At 38.5% G+C, this 18929-nt stretch overlaps 1 protein-coding gene across 1 annotated transcript; it reads left to right on the top strand.

The window, feature by feature from the left end:
* Window positions 1–266: 266 nt before the first annotated feature.
* On the top strand, window positions 267–16621 carry TACC3 (transforming acidic coiled-coil containing protein 3; the record flags this gene model as incomplete). Its single annotated transcript, XM_081998789.1, has 15 exons — window positions 267–446; window positions 586–770; window positions 3205–4290; window positions 5458–5536; window positions 5988–6180; window positions 7216–7268; window positions 8134–8267; window positions 8358–8469; window positions 9167–9319; window positions 11675–11751; window positions 11842–11885; window positions 12905–13065; window positions 14381–14487; window positions 14698–14818; window positions 16121–16621. 15 exons carry the CDS (start codon window positions 267–269, stop codon window positions 16184–16186), a joined length of 2751 nt encoding a protein of 916 aa, XP_081854915.1. The 3' UTR covers window positions 16187–16621.
* Between the last annotated feature and the right edge of the window lie 2308 nt (window positions 16622–18929).

The following is an 18929-nucleotide window of genomic DNA, read 5'->3' as shown; positions in this document are numbered from 1 at the left end:
TGTAGAAAGTGTAATATCAACAGTTAACTTCCAGGACCCCTAACAAAAGCAAAGGGGCTGTGCAGTGCTGCATTTAATGCTTTCAGAGTCTTTTGAGATCAAACTTTTCATATGAAGATTTTTCAATACTTCTAAAACTTCTTTTGAAGCTGTTAATCTTTGCTAGCCAGTGCCAGGCTTCCAACTTCTTTGATTATCTGAAAGTGCATCTGGCTGACCACACCCTCTCATTCATGCTGTGATGTTGTATGTATTGATGTTCTAGAATGAGTCTGCAGATTTTAAATGCAGAAAATGGAGAAAACGGAGGAAACATCAATGATGATCTAACAGCAGAAGACTGTGGCTTTTTCTTTGCACCACCGGAACCTACAGGGAGACCGTCCATTCTACGCCTGTCCCAGAAAGAAAACTTGCCACCAAAAAGTGTGGCAAAAGCTATGAAGGTAAACTTGTGCTTTTGTGTTAATTATATTATTTCACTATGTATGAACTCTGCTACTGAATGCATATGATATTTGGAGCTTGAAAATATTGTGGTGTTCATGTTCTTCCTTTTTCTTCCCCTCCACCCCTTTCTTAAAGGTAACCTTTCAAACTCCTCTAAGAGATCCTCAGACTCGAAAAATCTTAAGTCCTACTATGACAGACAAACTCGAGACTACTTTCACGCTTGATGATTGCAGTGAAACCTTGGAGACTACTTTCACGCTTGATGATTGCAGTGCAGCCTTGGTGGATGATCTTTTATCTACACCCGTCAATGTTGAGTAAGTAATGTATTCACCGCTAGTAGTATCAGCAATGTGGGACATTCTCAAGTTAATTTTTCCCCATTATAAACCTGTATAGTTAAAATGTAGTTTTATATTTTATAACAAGATGTAAACTGCACAGTAGGACCAAAATTAATGCTGACTTTGATGCACTAACTCTCTTTCAAAGATAAAATTTTCTTAAAAGTTATGACAGTCATCCTGGTTGTAATATTGAATACCAAACTCTATTTCTAACACCTCAGTAACTGATTTCATAGAGATGACTTATGATTTGAATAAGTAGTTTAAGAGAAGAGACACATAAGGCAGAGAATACAAAACTGTTTCCTATAGTGAGGTTTTCATGTGAGACTACAACTATTCTGAAGCTAGTCATTAAAGCTAACCCTTAACATTTCTCCTCTTGTATGTTAAGTACAGTTTTATCTCTTTAGATATTCTCCTTAAGAAACATCTTCTGAAGCATTAACTTGAATTGACACCTTAGGTCAATGAGTATTAAGATTAAAGAAAATCTAGCAACACAAAGCAAATATAACATCAATCCCAAGTAAGAACAAGTTTGTGTGCCTTTAGTCTAGCAGCCTGGGTCTCAAAGTGTCTCATGGTAGCTGTCTAGAGAAGAGCACAAAGTCCACAGTGTTCCAGTTTGGGGTTTTGCAACTCTCCTTTACTAGAAATACTGTTATAATGGGGTAATAATACAATGTTATGATATTATTTAATAGGCCTCAATGCATACTTTTGTTACTGACTTTTTTTAGCCCTTTTTAAAACTTTACACTATAAACACCTGACATAATTCCCAGTGGCAAGAAGTCTCTCAAATCTTAGCTTTGCCTTCTGCAAGGAAATAATCCTTTTGCTTTTTTCTGACTACCCAATACTTTCATTTGACCCCTATTCTTGTTTTTGGGAAGGGGAGAATAGATGGGAACACTTAAATGTTCTTTAAATGTATAGATTTGCTTCAACTGTTAACTTGCATTTATAGTTTAGAAAAGTACTTCTGAGCTAGCCACCACAATTAAATTACTTAATTGCATATATGCCTCAAACTTATTGCTCACACAAATAAATGAAGATTTAGTACATATAAGGTTCAAGTGAGTTAAAAGGACTAGCACTGAATTGGTATTAGCTAGGGCATAATTATGTGTCAAGACACTGCTTTTACTATACATGTCCTTTCTGCTTTTAAAATGTAAGTATTTCTTTGTAGCAAATAAGCTGGAGGACTGGATGTTGCTGAAGGGTGTTGCTTTTGACTACTCTTAAGTAATTCAAGTTTCAAGCAGGTGTCTTGCTCTTGGCTGGCATTTATTAGGTTAAACACTGAAGGAGGATGGGAGGGGCCTGAGTAGTTGAACAAGCCTGGGGCTGAACTCTTGCAGGGAAGAGGCACTCAAACCGGGTGAGAAGGACTTCCTGAACTCTTATCTCCGGCTTTGCTTTCGAGTTTACCGAAGTGGTGTTTTTAGTGAGTGGCTTTTAATCATGTTCTGTTGTGCAGCAGATATGGATGGCAAATAGAAATAATAACTTTACGAAGGGACAAAACAATGGGAGGAAATCCTGTTTCAGGAAGTAATGGCTTAACTCTCTGTACTCTGAGGCTAAGCCTCAAAAGCAGAGTAGAGTTTGAGGAAATGAAGTGGAGAGCAATAACTTGTAGAATACCCAGCAGTAGTGAGTACACATACTCTTTCTTTAACCTATTTCTATTTCTAGAGAATCTTAACTTGCTCTTGCTGGAGAAGTATTTTCCTGAATACAGCTTTGCTCTTCAGCTCTGCTTTGTACAGAGTTTAGAGTGCCTGAAGACCAGGTTCTGTTTTGGTATGTAGGCCGTCAGAGATGAAATGCTGGTGCATACTTTCAGGGGAAAAATATCTACCAGAATGACCAGACAAAGGAATGACTAGAATGGGAGAACCTGAATCATGACTTGGTTTGGTCCTAGACTTGTGAGTCTGTCATGACTCATAGATGAATCTACATGAATATGTACTGCTGGTTGTGCCTCTGAGCTGCTTACTGTTAATATCTCCTCCTAAGCAATGTATATCTCACTGTCTAGTGAAATGGAGAAGTCCATATGCTGTGCTGCGTAGAGCAGTTTCTAGTGATGACTGGCATAAGGTAGCATAACTATGTAGAACAGATAGCTTAAGAATACTGACTAGTTTCAAGGATTGATCTCCTTATAGTTCATGTGTACCAGAGCTCATAACTTCTGACTGTTTAGGTGACAATTGAATTCTTGCTGTTATGATATTCTTTTGCTGTCAGCTGCCTTGTGACAGAAAATCAGACTACTATGAGCATACAAAGCTGTTTGTGCAAACATCTTGCTAAAGACTATTTCAAATGATGTCTAAAAAAAGCTATAGCATGTGTAATCTGACTTGTTTTTTAAATGCAGCACATGTCAACGAAAGGCTGAAGTTAATAATACAGAGTTAAATACACAAATGCCAGAGAAGGTCAGTGCGGCTCCTTACCCAGATGATGAGATGCCAGTGAAGAGTCGAGGTTCCTACAATCTTGATTTTGATAACTTAAATGACATCAATCCCTTTCAAAGTTCAGTGCAGTTGCAGCATTCTCCTGGAAATCTGCAAAAGTCTCCTGTAAGAGCATCTAGCAGTCCTGAGAAAAAACCTGAAAAAAGTAATGATTCTCTTCTGGATGATACAGCTTCTTTTGCTTCAACCACAGCAAGTACAGAGTGCTCAAGTGAAGAGAAGGCTCTCTTCTCTGGAAAACAATCTGTACTGAGAGCGCTGGAATCTAACAAATCCAAGCTGTCCCCTAAGCAAGCGATCGGTGACTCTGTGCAGGATGCGAAGTCTGCTTCCACAGATGTGAACCAAATAGATAATTTAGATGAACTAGCAGAGGCACCTACACCTCCTGTACAGTTAGCTGGCAACTTAGGTCCCAGTAGTTCTGATGTAACTAATTTTTCTAAAACTGGGGAATCAAAGCTTCAGAATGTTTCAGTAGCAGAGAAAGCCTCTGCAGAAGAGTCAAAGCCTGCAGAAGAGCTGGCCATCTCCAAAGGGGAACCTGCAGAAAAGCCTGGTGTCACCAAGGCTGGACCAGTAAAACTGGAATTTGACTTTGATAATACCACTGCTAGAAAGCCACCTCCTAAGAAACTAGGTAAAAGACCTGGAATTAAGCCACCTTCCAAAAAAACTCCTATTACCAAAACAAAACCAGAGAATACTGAAGTGCAAAATAAAAGTAACGTGGAAGATGAAATCCCTGTTCCCAAAGCATCTTATAAGTTTGACTGGGACAAACTTGATGATCCAAACTTTAATCCATTTGGAGGAGGCTCGAAAATTTCCACCTCACCCAAGCGTTCTAAACCTAGCCCTCAGAAAGTTCACCTGGAAGAGGAACAAGATACTACATCAGCAAGAAGGAAGCCTCTTCCAGTGCAACAGGATAACAGAACAAGTACCTGTGAAACTGTTGAAAAAAGAGAACCCAGAAGTCTGTAAGTAAATCTCTAGCTGAATGCAGAAGCACCTTGAACTAATGTGAGGAAAACAGTTAGGTGGTATCTTTAAGTAGTTGATTCCTACCTCCTGGAGGACTACTGAGGCTGGCTGAGTCTGTTGCACATTGTAACCTTTAACACAATATGTTGCAACAGCAAAGATCTCATTGGGGAAACCATGCTGAGATGGCTAGCTATGGGCAAAAGGTGTTTTTAAATCTGGAGGAATGGCAGGTAACAGACTTATAGAGGAAGAGCATTAGTATCTTGGTCAAGTGGCTCTTTCCCCACTCCTCCAAGATTAGAGTAAAACATGGCGAATCAGGGGACTGCTGCTGTCTTGAGAAACACCTAAGTAGGCATCAGCATCATTTCACATCATGCAGCATGTGAAGGGATTAAAGAGTTCTGATTGCTTAGTGTCCTGGCTCAACTCTGAGGTGCTGTTTCTTCCTTGCATCATCTTAGTATCTGAATGCTATCTCCAATAAAAAGACCTGTCACTAAAGTTATGATTTTTTTTGGCACCCCATAAAACTTGTTTGAGAATGGGAGATGTTGTGTTGCCTTTCCTAGTAAGTCTAACTATTAAAATGTCAGCATTACTGTAGACAGGTGCTTACTAGAACTGGCACAAGATGTTCGTTTGACAGAAATGTTTGCTCTCTGGCTCCCTGTGTAATGTGATCAGCTATTATTTAACAAGATGAAAAGTTAAGTTTGTGCTGTCAGCAGTAACTAAAGTATTGGAATTCTCTAATGAGGTTCTGTGCTTTACACCAATAATCACTGCATTACTTTGGAAAGAGTAGCAGGCTGCTTGTAATTCTGTTCTTAATTAAATGAAAAGCCTGTCTTGGGGGAAAAAAAAAAAGGCTTAACAAATGGAAATAAGAGAACAGTGTTAAGTGAATAGGAATAAGTGATGCTGCTATCTGGAAACAAAGTCACAGCACTCCTTCTGATGGAGGGGACAGCTTTGTCACCTAAGTTGTCACCAGGCAAGACAATGAATTGATACCCCTACCCTCCTTAAAGCTTCCTGTACTGTGGCAGTAGAAACTTTCAAATAAGCTTACTTTGTTCAGTGCTTCAGTATATCTCGTAAACAGAATTCAGAACTGTCTGTGTGACTTGAATTTTGATTTTTTTTTTTTTCTTTAGGGAAATCAGCAAACTAACTGTGGTAGAAGACAAGCTAGGAGTTCAAGCAGAAGCTGAACTTCCAGGAGAGATAGCTATGGTAAGGTATCGGAAACATAGCCGGTTCTTACCAAGTTGTTCCATGAAACAGTTTTTTTATTTAACTTGTCAAACCCATGTTTGATATTTTGTCTAAGTATTAGTGTTTCATGCATCTTTAACAGCTCTAGAAAGAATATCAACTGTGCAGACTTGTCTTTTGAAGGTAACATCAGAGACAGCCAAATTGGTACCTTGGTATTTAGTATCTTTTTTGATCAGCAGTCACATATAAAGGACAAACATAAGGGTGTGGACTCTAAAAAAAGTGACTCCTGTATAATATGAGCAGTACTCAGTGTTGGTAGTTTAGTTTCTATGCTTGTGAACTCTTGGTTTATTATGCTGGTTGCCCAGCTAGTTTATGACAAACCAATTTGATCATTATTGTGACTTTCATTACATTTAAATCATCATTTGAACAGTAAAAAGGATTGTGTTTTTCTCTTCAGGAGAAGCAAATGAGCCCATCTAAAATGTCTCCAGCTAATGTCCCTTCTCAAGATAATTTGGTTTCTGCTGACAGTGGTAAAAAGTCAATGTCTGTAGATGAAATTAAACCTAGTTCCCACAGACCTGAAATACCAGCGGATGAGCAGACAGGTAGCACTGAACCTGAAGAGCTCTTCAGACCATCATCAGAAGGTAAGGACATTTCTTTAAAATAGACTGAAAATACATCGTTACAATACCCTCTGTGTAAATACTTCTTTACATCAGTTTTTGCATTGATTCTAGTTTTTGTGTCTCATTTTGCTCTTCTGAAAGCACTGTAAAACCTACAATGACTAGCAGAGGTGGGAGATGTACCTAAGCTTATTTGTGACTTTCTCTGGATAAAGCTAAACTCAAAAAGCTGGCTGTTAGCATTTAGCTGCCTGGAAGGATGAAATTTAGGCTGGTACAAACCTTCTTAGAGTTTCAGTGGTGGTTTTCTGTGCTCAAAAATGCTTCCTTAAAATCACTTCTGGTATTAAGGACTTTATAAACTCAGAGCACTAGAGCTATGCAACTGTTTGTATTTCAGTCTTCTAGATTACTGCAGGCCTTAGCACTACTTGAATACTGATTTCATACTGCAGTGTGGATGGTCTTTCTGCACTTGCATACTTGCCTTGAAAGCTTACTGCATAGCTGTGACTTAACTTGGAAGGGTTATTCCTTTGTAGGAGCATTGAGTGGAAATATGAGCAAATTATTTGACTGCAATCCAGTCTGTCACTTACCTTAATACCTGAGTGAAATCAATATATTAAGAAATGGTCATAACTTCATTGTTCAAACATGAACTGTGTGCTAATTTTAATGGTGAGATTGCCTATCTTACTCTTTTGGGTGTTGTATAAAAGAGTAGAATATCTGAGTGGGCTTGCCAGTTTAACCGTAGAGCCAAAGTTCTTCAACTGTGTGTTCAATTCTACATGTTTTTACAGGTATTTGAGGACAAATGGAAGCTGTAAGATTGCTTAGTTTAGAAATCTTTGCTTGATTTATGTTATTTTTTTCAGCTCAAGTTAGAAATACAATATTGTTAGCAAATGAAAAACTTGAGCTCATGACATGGGAGCAGGGATTTATTTGCTTTATACACATACCTATCTGTTTCTGTCTATGGATGCTTCACTGTAAGACAATGTGACAGTACTTGCATCTTCACTGTACCATTTCCTTCTTTTCCAGTTCTAGGAATGGGCATAGAAATAGACTATCTGGAACAGTTTGGGACTTCATCAGTAAGTGTGACTGAAATGTGTTTTTTGCCTCCCTGGCAGAAGGGAGAGGAAAGGAAAATGAAACTGTCAGACCTTAAAAGTATTCATGAATTAACTTAGCTTTGAACTTGTCCACAGAAATACAGGTTCTATTCCAAAGGAATGTGTCTACAAGGCTGGGCAGGGGGTGGTGATGGAAGGAAATGTAGTGTTAATTCTGCTAAGGTTTGGAGGTCTTATGCTTTCAGTTTACAAAGGTGCTATTTTTCTTTAATAGTGGTGAAACTAAGGTGGGTTATGTTTCACCTGTCTGGTTACCAAAGCTGTAAGAACACAATGGTTTGAAAGTGCAGGATCATTGTTTTGAAAAATTATTTTTTTTTCTAAGCTGCTCTTGTTTTATGGGCAGTTTCAGGAATTCTGTCTCTATATTGGGCATGTCATGTTTTAATTGGTTCAGGTAGGTTATTCTTTCTCCTGCTTTGGTCTGGAGTAGGAGTGGCTCTGAATATACAGTGAATACACTGAATTGAAACTGTTTTTGATCACAATGTGTTTGTCCTTGTATAAGCAAAGACAGAGAATGACATACACTGCTCATTCAGCTTACAGTACTGTCCTCCCCTTTTGGTGTTGTCTTCTGGTTTTGAATAGTTCATAAATGTTTGCCCTTTTGGTTCTGTCTGCGTGCAGATTGATTTCACTTGACATTACATAAGGACTTAAGTGTGTGGGCACTGAGTTCCCTTACATAATTTTTTCTCCTGAGAACAATGCTCTGGCCACTGAAGAATAGGCTCACCCTCTCTCCAGAGGATTATTTATGTGTGTGTTATGGTATGAAGCAGCAGACCTGCCCGTTTATGACACTTATGAACTCTTTCAGTTCAAAGAGTCTGCCTTGAGGAAACAGTCGCTGTATTTGAAGTTTGACCCTCTGTTGAGAGATAGTCCAAGAAAACCCATTTCTGGTACTATTGAAGCAAATATGAATATCATGACAGCTCCACTTCAGTGTGGGTAGGTATTGACTTATTCTATACTGTAGTACATAGCTTTACAAACAAAGGCAGCGCTTGAATATAATGGTGTATGTTTGTTCATTTTTAGTCCTGTTGCTGATTTAAGTAAATTGCTTGAGGAAGCTGAAAAACCTGCAGTGTGTCTGCAAAGTGAAGAAAAACCAAAAGGACTAGATCTTCTGGGAACATTTACAACTTCTGTAAGGGTGTCTGGAATGGTATCAGGTTTCATGTACATATTTTGGGAAAGGGATCGTCTAGGTTCTGGACTTAAGACTTATGCAAATATTCTAAGGATTGCAGAATACTTAATGCCTATTTAAACTGTTATTTTAAAAAACAGGTTGGATACTCACTTATATTAAAGTTGAACGTTTTGATGGATTTCATTTTCTCTTTTTGTGGAAACTGGGGGCATTGCATGTGGTCTAGGGGAATTTGAGATGTTTTTAAGAATTATTTAATCAAGCAATCTTTTTCATGCAGCCATAAGAATAAGACAAGCTTGTTTTTTAATTGCAATTCTGGGATGAAAAGCACTTCTTTGATTAAACTTGATGCTATACAGTTGAAAACTTATAGTCTGAACAGCCTTTATGAACAAGTCTGCACATGATAGTTCATCCTGAAATGGTGGTGGGGTTTTTTTTACTGTTGGGGAACAGCATGGTGTCATCTGCTTTGTTTCTGATAGCTGTAATAGGTGGATAGCAGTTTCTGTTACACCTTAAAGATACATAGTTCTTAAATATCTACAAAGAAAGTAAGTTATGGTTACAAAGTTATGGAGGTATCTTGGGTGTTTAAGTAAAATATGTTGATTTAGCATTGAATAATCTGCATAAAGCTAATCAATGGCATGAAAATAGGAATCTGAAACTCTACTTCTCCTCACAGGACACAGGTTCCCTAATTCCAGACTCCCTGACTAGTGATGTTCCTCCACACCCTTTTGCTGCTTCCACAAACACTGCAGTGGATGCTATTATAGATGTGCTAAAATATAGCCAAAAAGACATGGATGCAGCTGTTGAACTGGTTAAGAGAGAGGTATGGTGACCCTTCCAAAGAAGAACTTTGCATAGCCTTGAAAGACCCTTGTGTTTAGATTATCTAGTATAAATCTCTATACTTGATAATTCTTTCCACCGTACTTGATGTAAGCATCTCATTCTGTAAAGGTTGGTCTGTACTTGATAGGAGCAGAAGGTGTAGAACTCTTCAGAGCTACTATCCAAGGAAATATAGTAAAGCACTATTAGTCAGGTTCTGCCTTAGAACTGGTCAGTATTAAAAAGCATCCATTATCAGATGCAGTTGTTAGGCTTAATATCAGTGATCTGAATAATCTTTGTTAAACTAGACAGGAAATGCCTGTTCTTGCCAATGTGAGGGAGCAACTTCTGATACAGCTTCATCTTGTTTTAAGGAAATAATTGTAATGTCAGTTCAGTACAGTGATCAATTTTTCTTGTAAGCTGGGGTGGCACAACAGTATGTCCAGCTAATAAAATAAAAGTGAGATCTGGAGCTCATGCTGGAGGAAAACAACATTAGTGGAAGAGCAAAGTAGTCAGTGGGATTTCAAGCATGTTTGGTAGCCAAATCACTACAGAAATTGCTTTTGAACCCCCATCTTACTGATGCAAAGGGGAGTAATGTATCCACTCACTTAAAAAAATCTGAGTACTTGGTTAATTATGGCTTCTGGGTTATGTAACCTTACAAATACTAAATAATGTAAGAGGAGTACTTAAACATAAATGTCCTTGAAGCTAATTGTGTCACTTCAAAATTAACTTCAGAAGTAAATGGAGCATTGAAAATTCCTGACTAGCTATACTGGAGGCAGCAACACTAAGGACACAATGAAGATGACCTGTGATTATTTGCTGCTTAAGTTATTCTTTCCCTTTAGACTAAAAAAATACTAGCCTTTCTAGGAGTAACTCTTGCTTTCTGTCATCTAGGAGGACACTTTTACCCAGCATATTGTATAGTACAGGAAAACAAGTGCAGCTTTGACAGGGGACAACTGTTAGTGCATTGATCTAAAATGAAGAATTTATGTAATAACAGGGGGTAAAGCTTGTAATACCTTCAAATAGGTGCTGTAACCTCTTGTTTCAAACAACTGTTTTAAACATGCAAGCATAGTTGTAGCAGGACAGGTGTGACTGGGTGACTCCAGCTGTGTGTTAGTTAAACAAAAATAAACAAATAAAAATCCTTGGTGTTACTGTATTAACCTCAAAGGAAGATAGACTAAACTTGAGGATGACTTTTTTTGGTGAAACTACTCAAGAGTAGGAGGAGAGGAAAAAACCCAACTGTTTTCCTTCTGGGCAAATACAACACTTCATGAAACTATGCTTTTTTGGGTCTACTGAACACTTTCTTAGTTTGCAAATGAAAGCTTCTAGCTGGTTTCCATCTTCAAACACTTCTGCTTTTGTAACATTTATTTCTAGTCTAACTATTTCTAATTCTTTATCTTTTGGCACATTCTTTTTTACTTGTGCCCCACCTCCTGTCATCTGAAATATTACAATACACCTAAAATGTGTTTACTCTGAATACTGAAAATCAGTTTACTACAGTATACCATGCAACTTTGAGGGGAAATCAGCAGTAATCATCTGCTCTCATCTTCTCTTGTTTAAAATTCCAGGTGGTTTTGTGTATTTTGGGTCTCTGTAGTCATTGAAGGCCTCTCACACTGCAGTCAACTATCACTATTACACTTCTTAATAGAAACCTCAGGACAAAATTAAGTCCGTGGGGTTTGCACAAAGCATTTAGCAAAGAGTGCTTATACTGCTTAATACTGTTACTGTGACCTCTGCTTTAATTTGACTGATGTGAAATATTTTTAAATGAACTGAGAATTCTTCAAATTTGGAAACATGGCAGGAGAAGGATGGAGTGTTGAATAAAAATTACTTCAAACAGCAATTTGATCTTGACTAGAATAGCCTTCTGGTATTTGCTGTATTTGCTCTTTCCTGTGTTAAGATTAGCAGATTTGTGTGGCTTATTTTGTCTGCCTTGTAAATAAAAAGGAAATATGTGTCACTTGAGAGAATATTACTTCTTGAGAGAACATTACTGGCCAAGGAACAATGACCTACATATTGATGATGAATAAGAGTAGCCAAGAGATGGACCGAGTTATCTCTGACTTCCCATTTGAGACTGGTAACACTGAATCATGTATGCAAAATCTAATTATCAATCTACATCATTTTTGACTCAAATTGTGTTTAAATTCTAACTGCTTAACAGATTCAAAATTATTGTTCTTCATATCAACTTATAAGTATACCTAAGCTGCCCTTTAGACTGAGCATCAAATCTTGTATCTCTTCCTATGCAAGAAATAAAGGCTTACTTTTTCCCTCAAAGGTTCAAGAGAAACAGTTGGAGACACAGGAATGGAAAAAGAAGTATGATAAGCTTCATATGGAATATAAGGAAATGGGGTATGAATCTGTCTTGATTTTTTTTTATATCTACTTACTCCAGCTGCTTTTTCTAACTTATGTTCAACGTTGTTTTTCATGTTTTTTTAGAAAAATAGTTGCTGAGTTTGAAGGTACAATAACACAAATGATGGGTAAGTTCCATATTTACACTGTTGAATGGCTTGGAGGGCATGGGGCATGCTTAACCTAAGGTTACTAATTGAAGTTAGTACTCTCTCACTTCTGATGGCATTAGTATTTCAAGAGCTTCCAGGGTGAGTGTAAGGTTTCAGACGAGGTAGAGTAACGCTTATGTGTATTCATACAGACATGTTATCACTTTGTAGGTAATGATGACTTCCTGAATCAGGTGTGAATACATCTAACTTTCTTATTCTCCAGTGGAGTGTGAGCTGTGGGTTTACTAAAACTGGCAGATTCAGTTATCTGCACCTTGTGTTTAACTGTTTATTATCTGACCTCATTCAAGTGATGTCAATAGCAGTTCTTGCTGGACACATCTGGCCTTTGCATCAGTCAAGTTTGTGGCTTCAAAGATAGGAAGACATTGAATGAAATTCTTGTATAGGTACATTCTCCTAGTTCAAAGCTGAATAGCCAAATCTGTGCATTGCTTAGTCTCCTTAAAAGAACTAAATCTATGTCAGCTTTTTTGTGCTTCTTTAAACCTATGGGAAACATAGCTTGGGTGTGCTAACAAAAATTTGTCCTGAAAGAGTTTGCTATGCTAGTTTGGCTTGTTATCCCAGACTCCTCCAGATCTTCCAGCTATTCTGTGTATTTAATGGAAACAAATATTTTCTTGATTCCTTGCTTCTATCACAATGAGGCTCCTGTTATGGTAGACTTAGGTGTTGTATTTTGACTACATTGCAGGAGAAACAGTGCTTTGGACAAGCACCTTATAATTGGTCTTTAATGGCCTTAGGGTTGGTGTGAGGTAGTATGTGGCAAAAAAAAGAGACTATGACTGTTTCCGTAAAAGCAAAGATACAGTGTCCTTGCGGAGGAGAGGCTACACTATGGAATCCTTTCTTGCTTAAGAGGAAGAATTGAAGGTGTGTGGGTTATCTGTCCATACTGTGGAACTAGTTCTATGCTAATGCAATAACTATCATGACTGTAACCCTGTTAACTCCACTTTCTTTAGAGGATGCTCAGAAGCAGAAGGAATTTTCAAAGAAAGAAATGCAGAGGATGGTGGATGAGAAGCAACAAGTTATTTCAGATCTGAATTCTATGGAGAAATCTTTCTCTGAACTCTTCAAACGATTTGAAAAGCAGAAAGAAGTGCTAGAGGGTTACCGCAAAGTAAGATGCTATAATGCAAATAATATTCCAAGATAAATGAGACTTAGTGGAGAGGAAATGATGAATTTCTAGAGCAACCATTAATTAGCTAGTATAGGCAGTACCTGTAAAACCAGGTGCTAAGTTGTTGTTTATTTAAATATTTAAAGAATTACTGGTTTGTTGTATTTAGTGGCTGGCTTGAAGTATGATAATGATGTCTCTGTTAAAAGCCAAAGTTTCTTCAAACAGAAGAATGTGCTGTTTCTTGCTGCACACATATAATTTTTCTGTTGATAATGGAGACGCTCAGGTAGCAACTGCTGAGTAAGGGCAGCTTGTGCCCTACATCATGTTGAATTTATGCTGAAGAGGATTTGACTATTACAAGTCAAAATGATAATTGGGTGTTTTTTAGCTTAAAAAAACCCCACCTTGGTAAAGTCAGGCCTCCATTTTGCAGCATCTTCAGGGACTGGAGGAATGAAGCTAATGAGCATGAGCTATGGTTTCTTATTGCATGAAATGCATAAAAATTCATTCAATTGGTGCTTAAAAAGATTGCCTTCAGATATTCTTTCTTCAGATTATCCTTTAATGTTCCCTATTTACTCAAGCTTATAACTAGCTTGTTACAAGTTTCATGGTAGCCTAGGTTTGAGAAACAGGTATAATGTCTGTCTTGGGACTTAAGCTTCTGTTTTACTAACGTGTCAGACTTTGTTCATCTTGTGTCCCTTCTATCTCTCCACCCTAAATTAAGAAGCCCTTTCCTTAGCATAGAGTTAAAGCATCACTTGGAGACAGAGTTGCTAAATTCAAGAGCTGGAGTTAGTAGGGAATCTTAGTACTTGTTTCAAACAGTTCCAACTTGCTATAATAGCTAATAAAATAAGGTGTCATAGTGTCTGCGCCTACCAAGGTAACTTTCTCATGGTTAATGTTGGATTCATTTATGTTAGGGTCCAAAGCCCGAATCTCTCCTTAGATTCTCTGATGTGGATGGATTTCTAGCTATGCTTAGGACAATTGCAAGCTAAGACAAAGCTGATTAATGACCTTAGTTTCAGTGACCTTTCCCCTTTAGCAAAGTTTGCTACTAAATAGAGTATATTGGGAGGGATAATGAGGTGAATAAATGTTTGTAAAGTTAAGAGAGTTGAAAGGAGGAACTTTAGTTCCTGTGTAGGTCTGTGGGACTTCACAGTTGTTCCTGTTGTTCTGATGAGCAAATACTGCCACATCGGTGTAGTCAAATATCTCCTTTGTGAAGTGGAAAGACTCTTCCATCTACTAGGCCATAAAAAGGTAACTAAGCTTCTTGTTCTTGTGACAGAATGAAGAAGCTCTGAAAAAATGTGCTGAAGAATACCTGGCCAGAATTAAAAAAGAGGAGCAGAGATACCAGGCACTGAAGGCACATGCTGAAGAAAAGCTGCATCAGTAAGTACCATGTCAAGAAGCCAAGTACTGGGAGTGAAATACATTGTTTTCACAGTTGCTCTAAAATGTAGTTCACTAGTGCCAAAACTTGGCTTAAAAGATTTTTAGTTTGGGGATTAATCCAAAGTACAAGAATCTAGTGTGACTCTATAAACAGTTTTGCTGTGCTGCCTGAAGGGAGATGTAAACACCATCTTGCTTCCATTTCAGAGCAAATGAGGAAATTGCGCAGGTACGAAGCAAAGCTAAATCAGAGACTGCAGCACTACAAGCCAGTCTCCGCAAAGAACAAATGAGGATCCAGTCTTTAGAGAGGAGCCTTGAACAAAAGGTTAGTCAAAATGCCATGAGTAAGTCTCTTCAAGCTATTGCCTTTGACTAGGTCAAGAACTGCCTTGTACCAGTGCTAGAAGTAGCCATGCTAACTGTGCTGGTTTTAATGGCTCCTGTCCTGGGAGGCTTTGGGAAATATGCATTGAAACTTATAGCACAACCCTATTATGTCAAGACTCTTCTGTGTGTTTAGATTTTTTTTTTAGAGTTAAAGGTTTGTTCCCATTAAATGGGTTATAGCGCTGATCAATCCAGGCTACTGTGTAAGGTTATCTGAACTACTGAAGGAGATGGTGGTCTAAAGCTTAAATTTATGTCCCAGAACAGAATCTGAGAATGAATCTTGAATAACTGTCTGGTTCAGCTTGTTCATAACCATGTGACTTGTAAGCTATTATCACTAATACAGACTCTTTTTTGTACTGATTGAACTTTTTCAATATTGTTCAGCCCATTAATCCTTGTATTTGATTGCAGCATTTCTTATTGCATAGATAAGGTCTTAAAATGTTCTGTAAAGGCACATCAGTTCCTTTTGTTAGAACCTTTCAAAGGAAAAAGCTTTTTGAGGTTTAAAAGTCATATTGCTGGAAATGCATGCTATTAGTTTTACTGCATCATGGTTGTATCTCTGCCAGCATTGAAGACTCAAAAATAGATAATTCTGACACATTTTTGTTAGGGAAAAGTCACATGTTTGTGGTAGTCTTCAGGCTTATGGCTAAGGTTTGCATAGCTGGGGAAACAGTAGGCCTGTAACTCGAGAGATGAGACAAGCCATTTAACACAGAACTAGTTTTGTTCCTGTTATAAATACAGTAACATTTATGTTAAGAGCTCTTATTAAAATGGTTTGACCATGTAAGGAATTATACAAACTAGACATTATTGCCACATGTCAGTAAAAGTATCAAAGCATCTTACAGAGTTGTCTGTCTTGTGAAAGTTAATCTAAACTGTCACTATCTCAAATTTCAGTGTGTATATAACACAAAGACTTTGAGTCTGAAAGTTATGTGGAGACCAATTCATCTAGAGAAATATTATGGGAAAATGTGTGGAAGTAGTACAGACAGTGTAGTGGATTCTGGCTCACTTCCTGAGGCTCTCATGGTTGCCATGTGACCTTCTACAAAGTAGCTTGTCCTTTAAAGTAAACTGGCATGAGTCACTACCATGTAAATGGACTTCCTATTCCATGTGTTGGCAAATGTGACTTGTTGCAACTCAGCTCACTGCATGCATATAGCATAGCTTAGGCATACCTGAAACTCACTACTTTTTTTTTTGTCTTCAATAGACTAAAGAAAATGATGAACTAACAAAAATCTGTGATGACTTGATCCTGAAGATGGAAAAAATTTGATACCTTGTTTGTCTTGTAAATATGTCTAGTCTCTGACTTCCTGTCTTGTTGTGTTCACTCTTTTAATTATGTATGTGGGGAAAAAATAAAACTTTGATTTGCACTTGTCTTGCATATTATTTGCTGTATCTTTTGTAGAAAATGTCAATAAACTGACAAGTTCATGAATACTTAAGGTCAGTTGCTGCTTCTGGTAGGGAACAGTGTCTTGTGTAACACTTTCATGTGTCACTCAAAGGAAAAAAAAAACCAACAAACCACCTTTTTCTTGTCTAAGAAAACCATCATCTGGCTTTGCTGGTGGGGGTCAGCATGGCCCATGTCTCTGTTTTGCAGTCCCTGCTGTCTCACTTGAAACATTCCAGAGACACAAGATTGTAATAAAACTTGACCTGTCACAAATGCTATAAAGTAAAAACTAAAAGTTTAAGCAGACTAGATGTCATATCCTGTCAACAGCCACCTATAGGCCCTCCTTGTAGGAGACATTTGCTTTTTGGTGTGAACTTTTAGAGGACTTCCTAAATGTTGGCAGTAAACCAAGCCAATTACTAATCTTGACAGTGAATAATGAGCCAGTTTTTATGGTTGTTTTGTACTTTATTTGCAAATGGAACAATCTGATGATGAATTTTTAATTTAGTTATACAAAAAAAAGGAAATTCAGGTTTGGCTTTTTAAAGGAGCTGGAGTGATTCTGTTCTTGCAGACAAGCTAAGCAGCATACTCAATAGCAGGACAGGTTGCTTGCTACTCTTATCTCTGATTTTTTTTTTTAATGTCATTTGTCTGATGCTATTGACTTTCCAGTTACCAGTTGAGAGCGCCCTGCCACTTGCCTGTAATGGAAAGCCTTGAGAGATGGAGGCTGCAGGTCACAGGTTATGATGAAGTCAGCTTTAATTAGGGCAGTAGTAGACATCTCAGATAAGCTGTTATTAACATTACCAGGGTTGTCTCCTTACAAGCTACAGCTTTTTATTTCTAATATTGCTGGGTGGTCATTCCCTTACTTGCCTGATGCCAGGACCTGCATCTTCCTCTCAGGGGGGCTGTTGCTGCTGGATGTGCTCATGGCTGTACTTGGAGCCCTTCCCTTAATATGTAAGGATAGTCTGTTGGGGCAGATAGCAAAATGAGTAGCAGCACTTGGGAGATGTGGGCTTTAACTGATTAGTATTGTTATGTTTATTGTCAACTTTATGTAGCAGGAAGACCCTGCAGAGCAAGTCTACAGTTAATTAACACACTTCAAGTTGTTTGTGGTATGTGGTGTTTCTTTGTGATTTCTGCACTATCCTGAGAGTGTCGGTATGAAGTCAGCAGCAATGGTATCGAATGCCTAGCTCCTGCAGAAGTTGCCTGGCTGTATGTTTTCCTGAACTTATTGCTTAGGAAAGTGACAGGTGGTAGCACAGAAAAAAATAGTCAAAACAGTGTATAAAACCAAAGTTTACTCTCTGTGTCAACTTCAGATAGCAGTGATTATTCAAGGCTGTGTCTTGGAATGTTCCTTTGTAACAGACTTAACCATACAGATGAGAAATCTGGTACTTGATCTAATTTGTGAACTCTCTTGCCCATGTGCATTTAATTACAGAAACTGCTTTCTATTAAAGTCCTCAGAGAATATTGAGGTTGTAGGCTGGCATAGCCTACAGTTAGATAAGGTTATGCATGCAGCCACCAAGGGTAGGCCTAGGCTTCTGCCACCAGTGTTGGATCATCTCAGTCGTGTGAGGAGCTAAACTGGTCTCATGCTGGGGCAGAGGTGTCAACCAGTCGGAACTGCTGCTTTGCAAGTGGGTTGGCATGCTGTGCGGGTTCACTTTGTACACCCTGTGCAAAAAGAGGGGTAGAAAAGGGCAGAGCATTTCGGCAGAATCCCTGGCTAGATTAATATAAAGCTGAACTTGCGTTCTTAACTTTATAAACTCACATTAGGAATAAGCCTGCAACACTGAATCTTTCCACAAGATGTAGCTGCTGCTTTTTGAAATATTGGCTGTACCAGGCTGGGCTGTGCTTCAGCACATGGCAGAGGTGGAGATTGTCCCTCTCTTCTCTAGTTGCACTTAATGCTAATAAGACAGTTCTGTTAAATTCCTGGCGGAAAGGATAACGAGCTGCGAAGTGACTGTATGCCAACGGACTGCATGGAAATAGTAATGATGCATCTCCAGTTTTTGTGTTGTAACTACTAAAGTAACGTTGTCCCACTGTGTGTGCCTCTGGGCAACTGCAGCATAAGGGAGCGCTGGGGTCTTCCTTACCTTCCTTCATTCCTTCAGGGCAAAATGGCTTTCTGCTATTCCCTCTGGCTTTCTCCTATGTACTCGGAATATCTATGGCCTGGTAGCTTGCTGGATGAAGGGAGGAGAGGTGTTGGAGAGAAGGGAGACTTTCAATGTGTAGATGTGGCACTTCAGGACATGGTTTAGTGGGCATGGCGGTGTTGGGTTGATGGTTGGACTTGATCGTAAAGGTCTTTTCCAACCTTAATGATTCTGTGATGATTGTTCTGTTGCTTGAACAGACATCGCTGTCCCCAGTCCGCTGATGGAGGTGGATACAGAGGAAGTGCAACAGAGACCACCATACCAGCCATAGGTGCTGCGGTAGTGTCAGTGCCTGACAATTCTTATTTCCTCTATTATCACCCATGTTATCAAGAATCACACCTTGTGTGGCCACTTACTGCCTGTTGGTAGTAGGTAATGGAAATCGCACTTCAGCGTAATGT

This window comes from Phaethon aethereus (assembly GCF_964289735.1).
Source record: "Phaethon aethereus genome assembly, chromosome: 4".
Taxonomy (NCBI): Eukaryota; Metazoa; Chordata; class Aves; order Phaethontiformes; family Phaethontidae; genus Phaethon; species Phaethon aethereus.
Note: the sequence above shows the minus strand (reverse complement) of the source record. Positions and strands in the feature narration are given on the sequence as shown.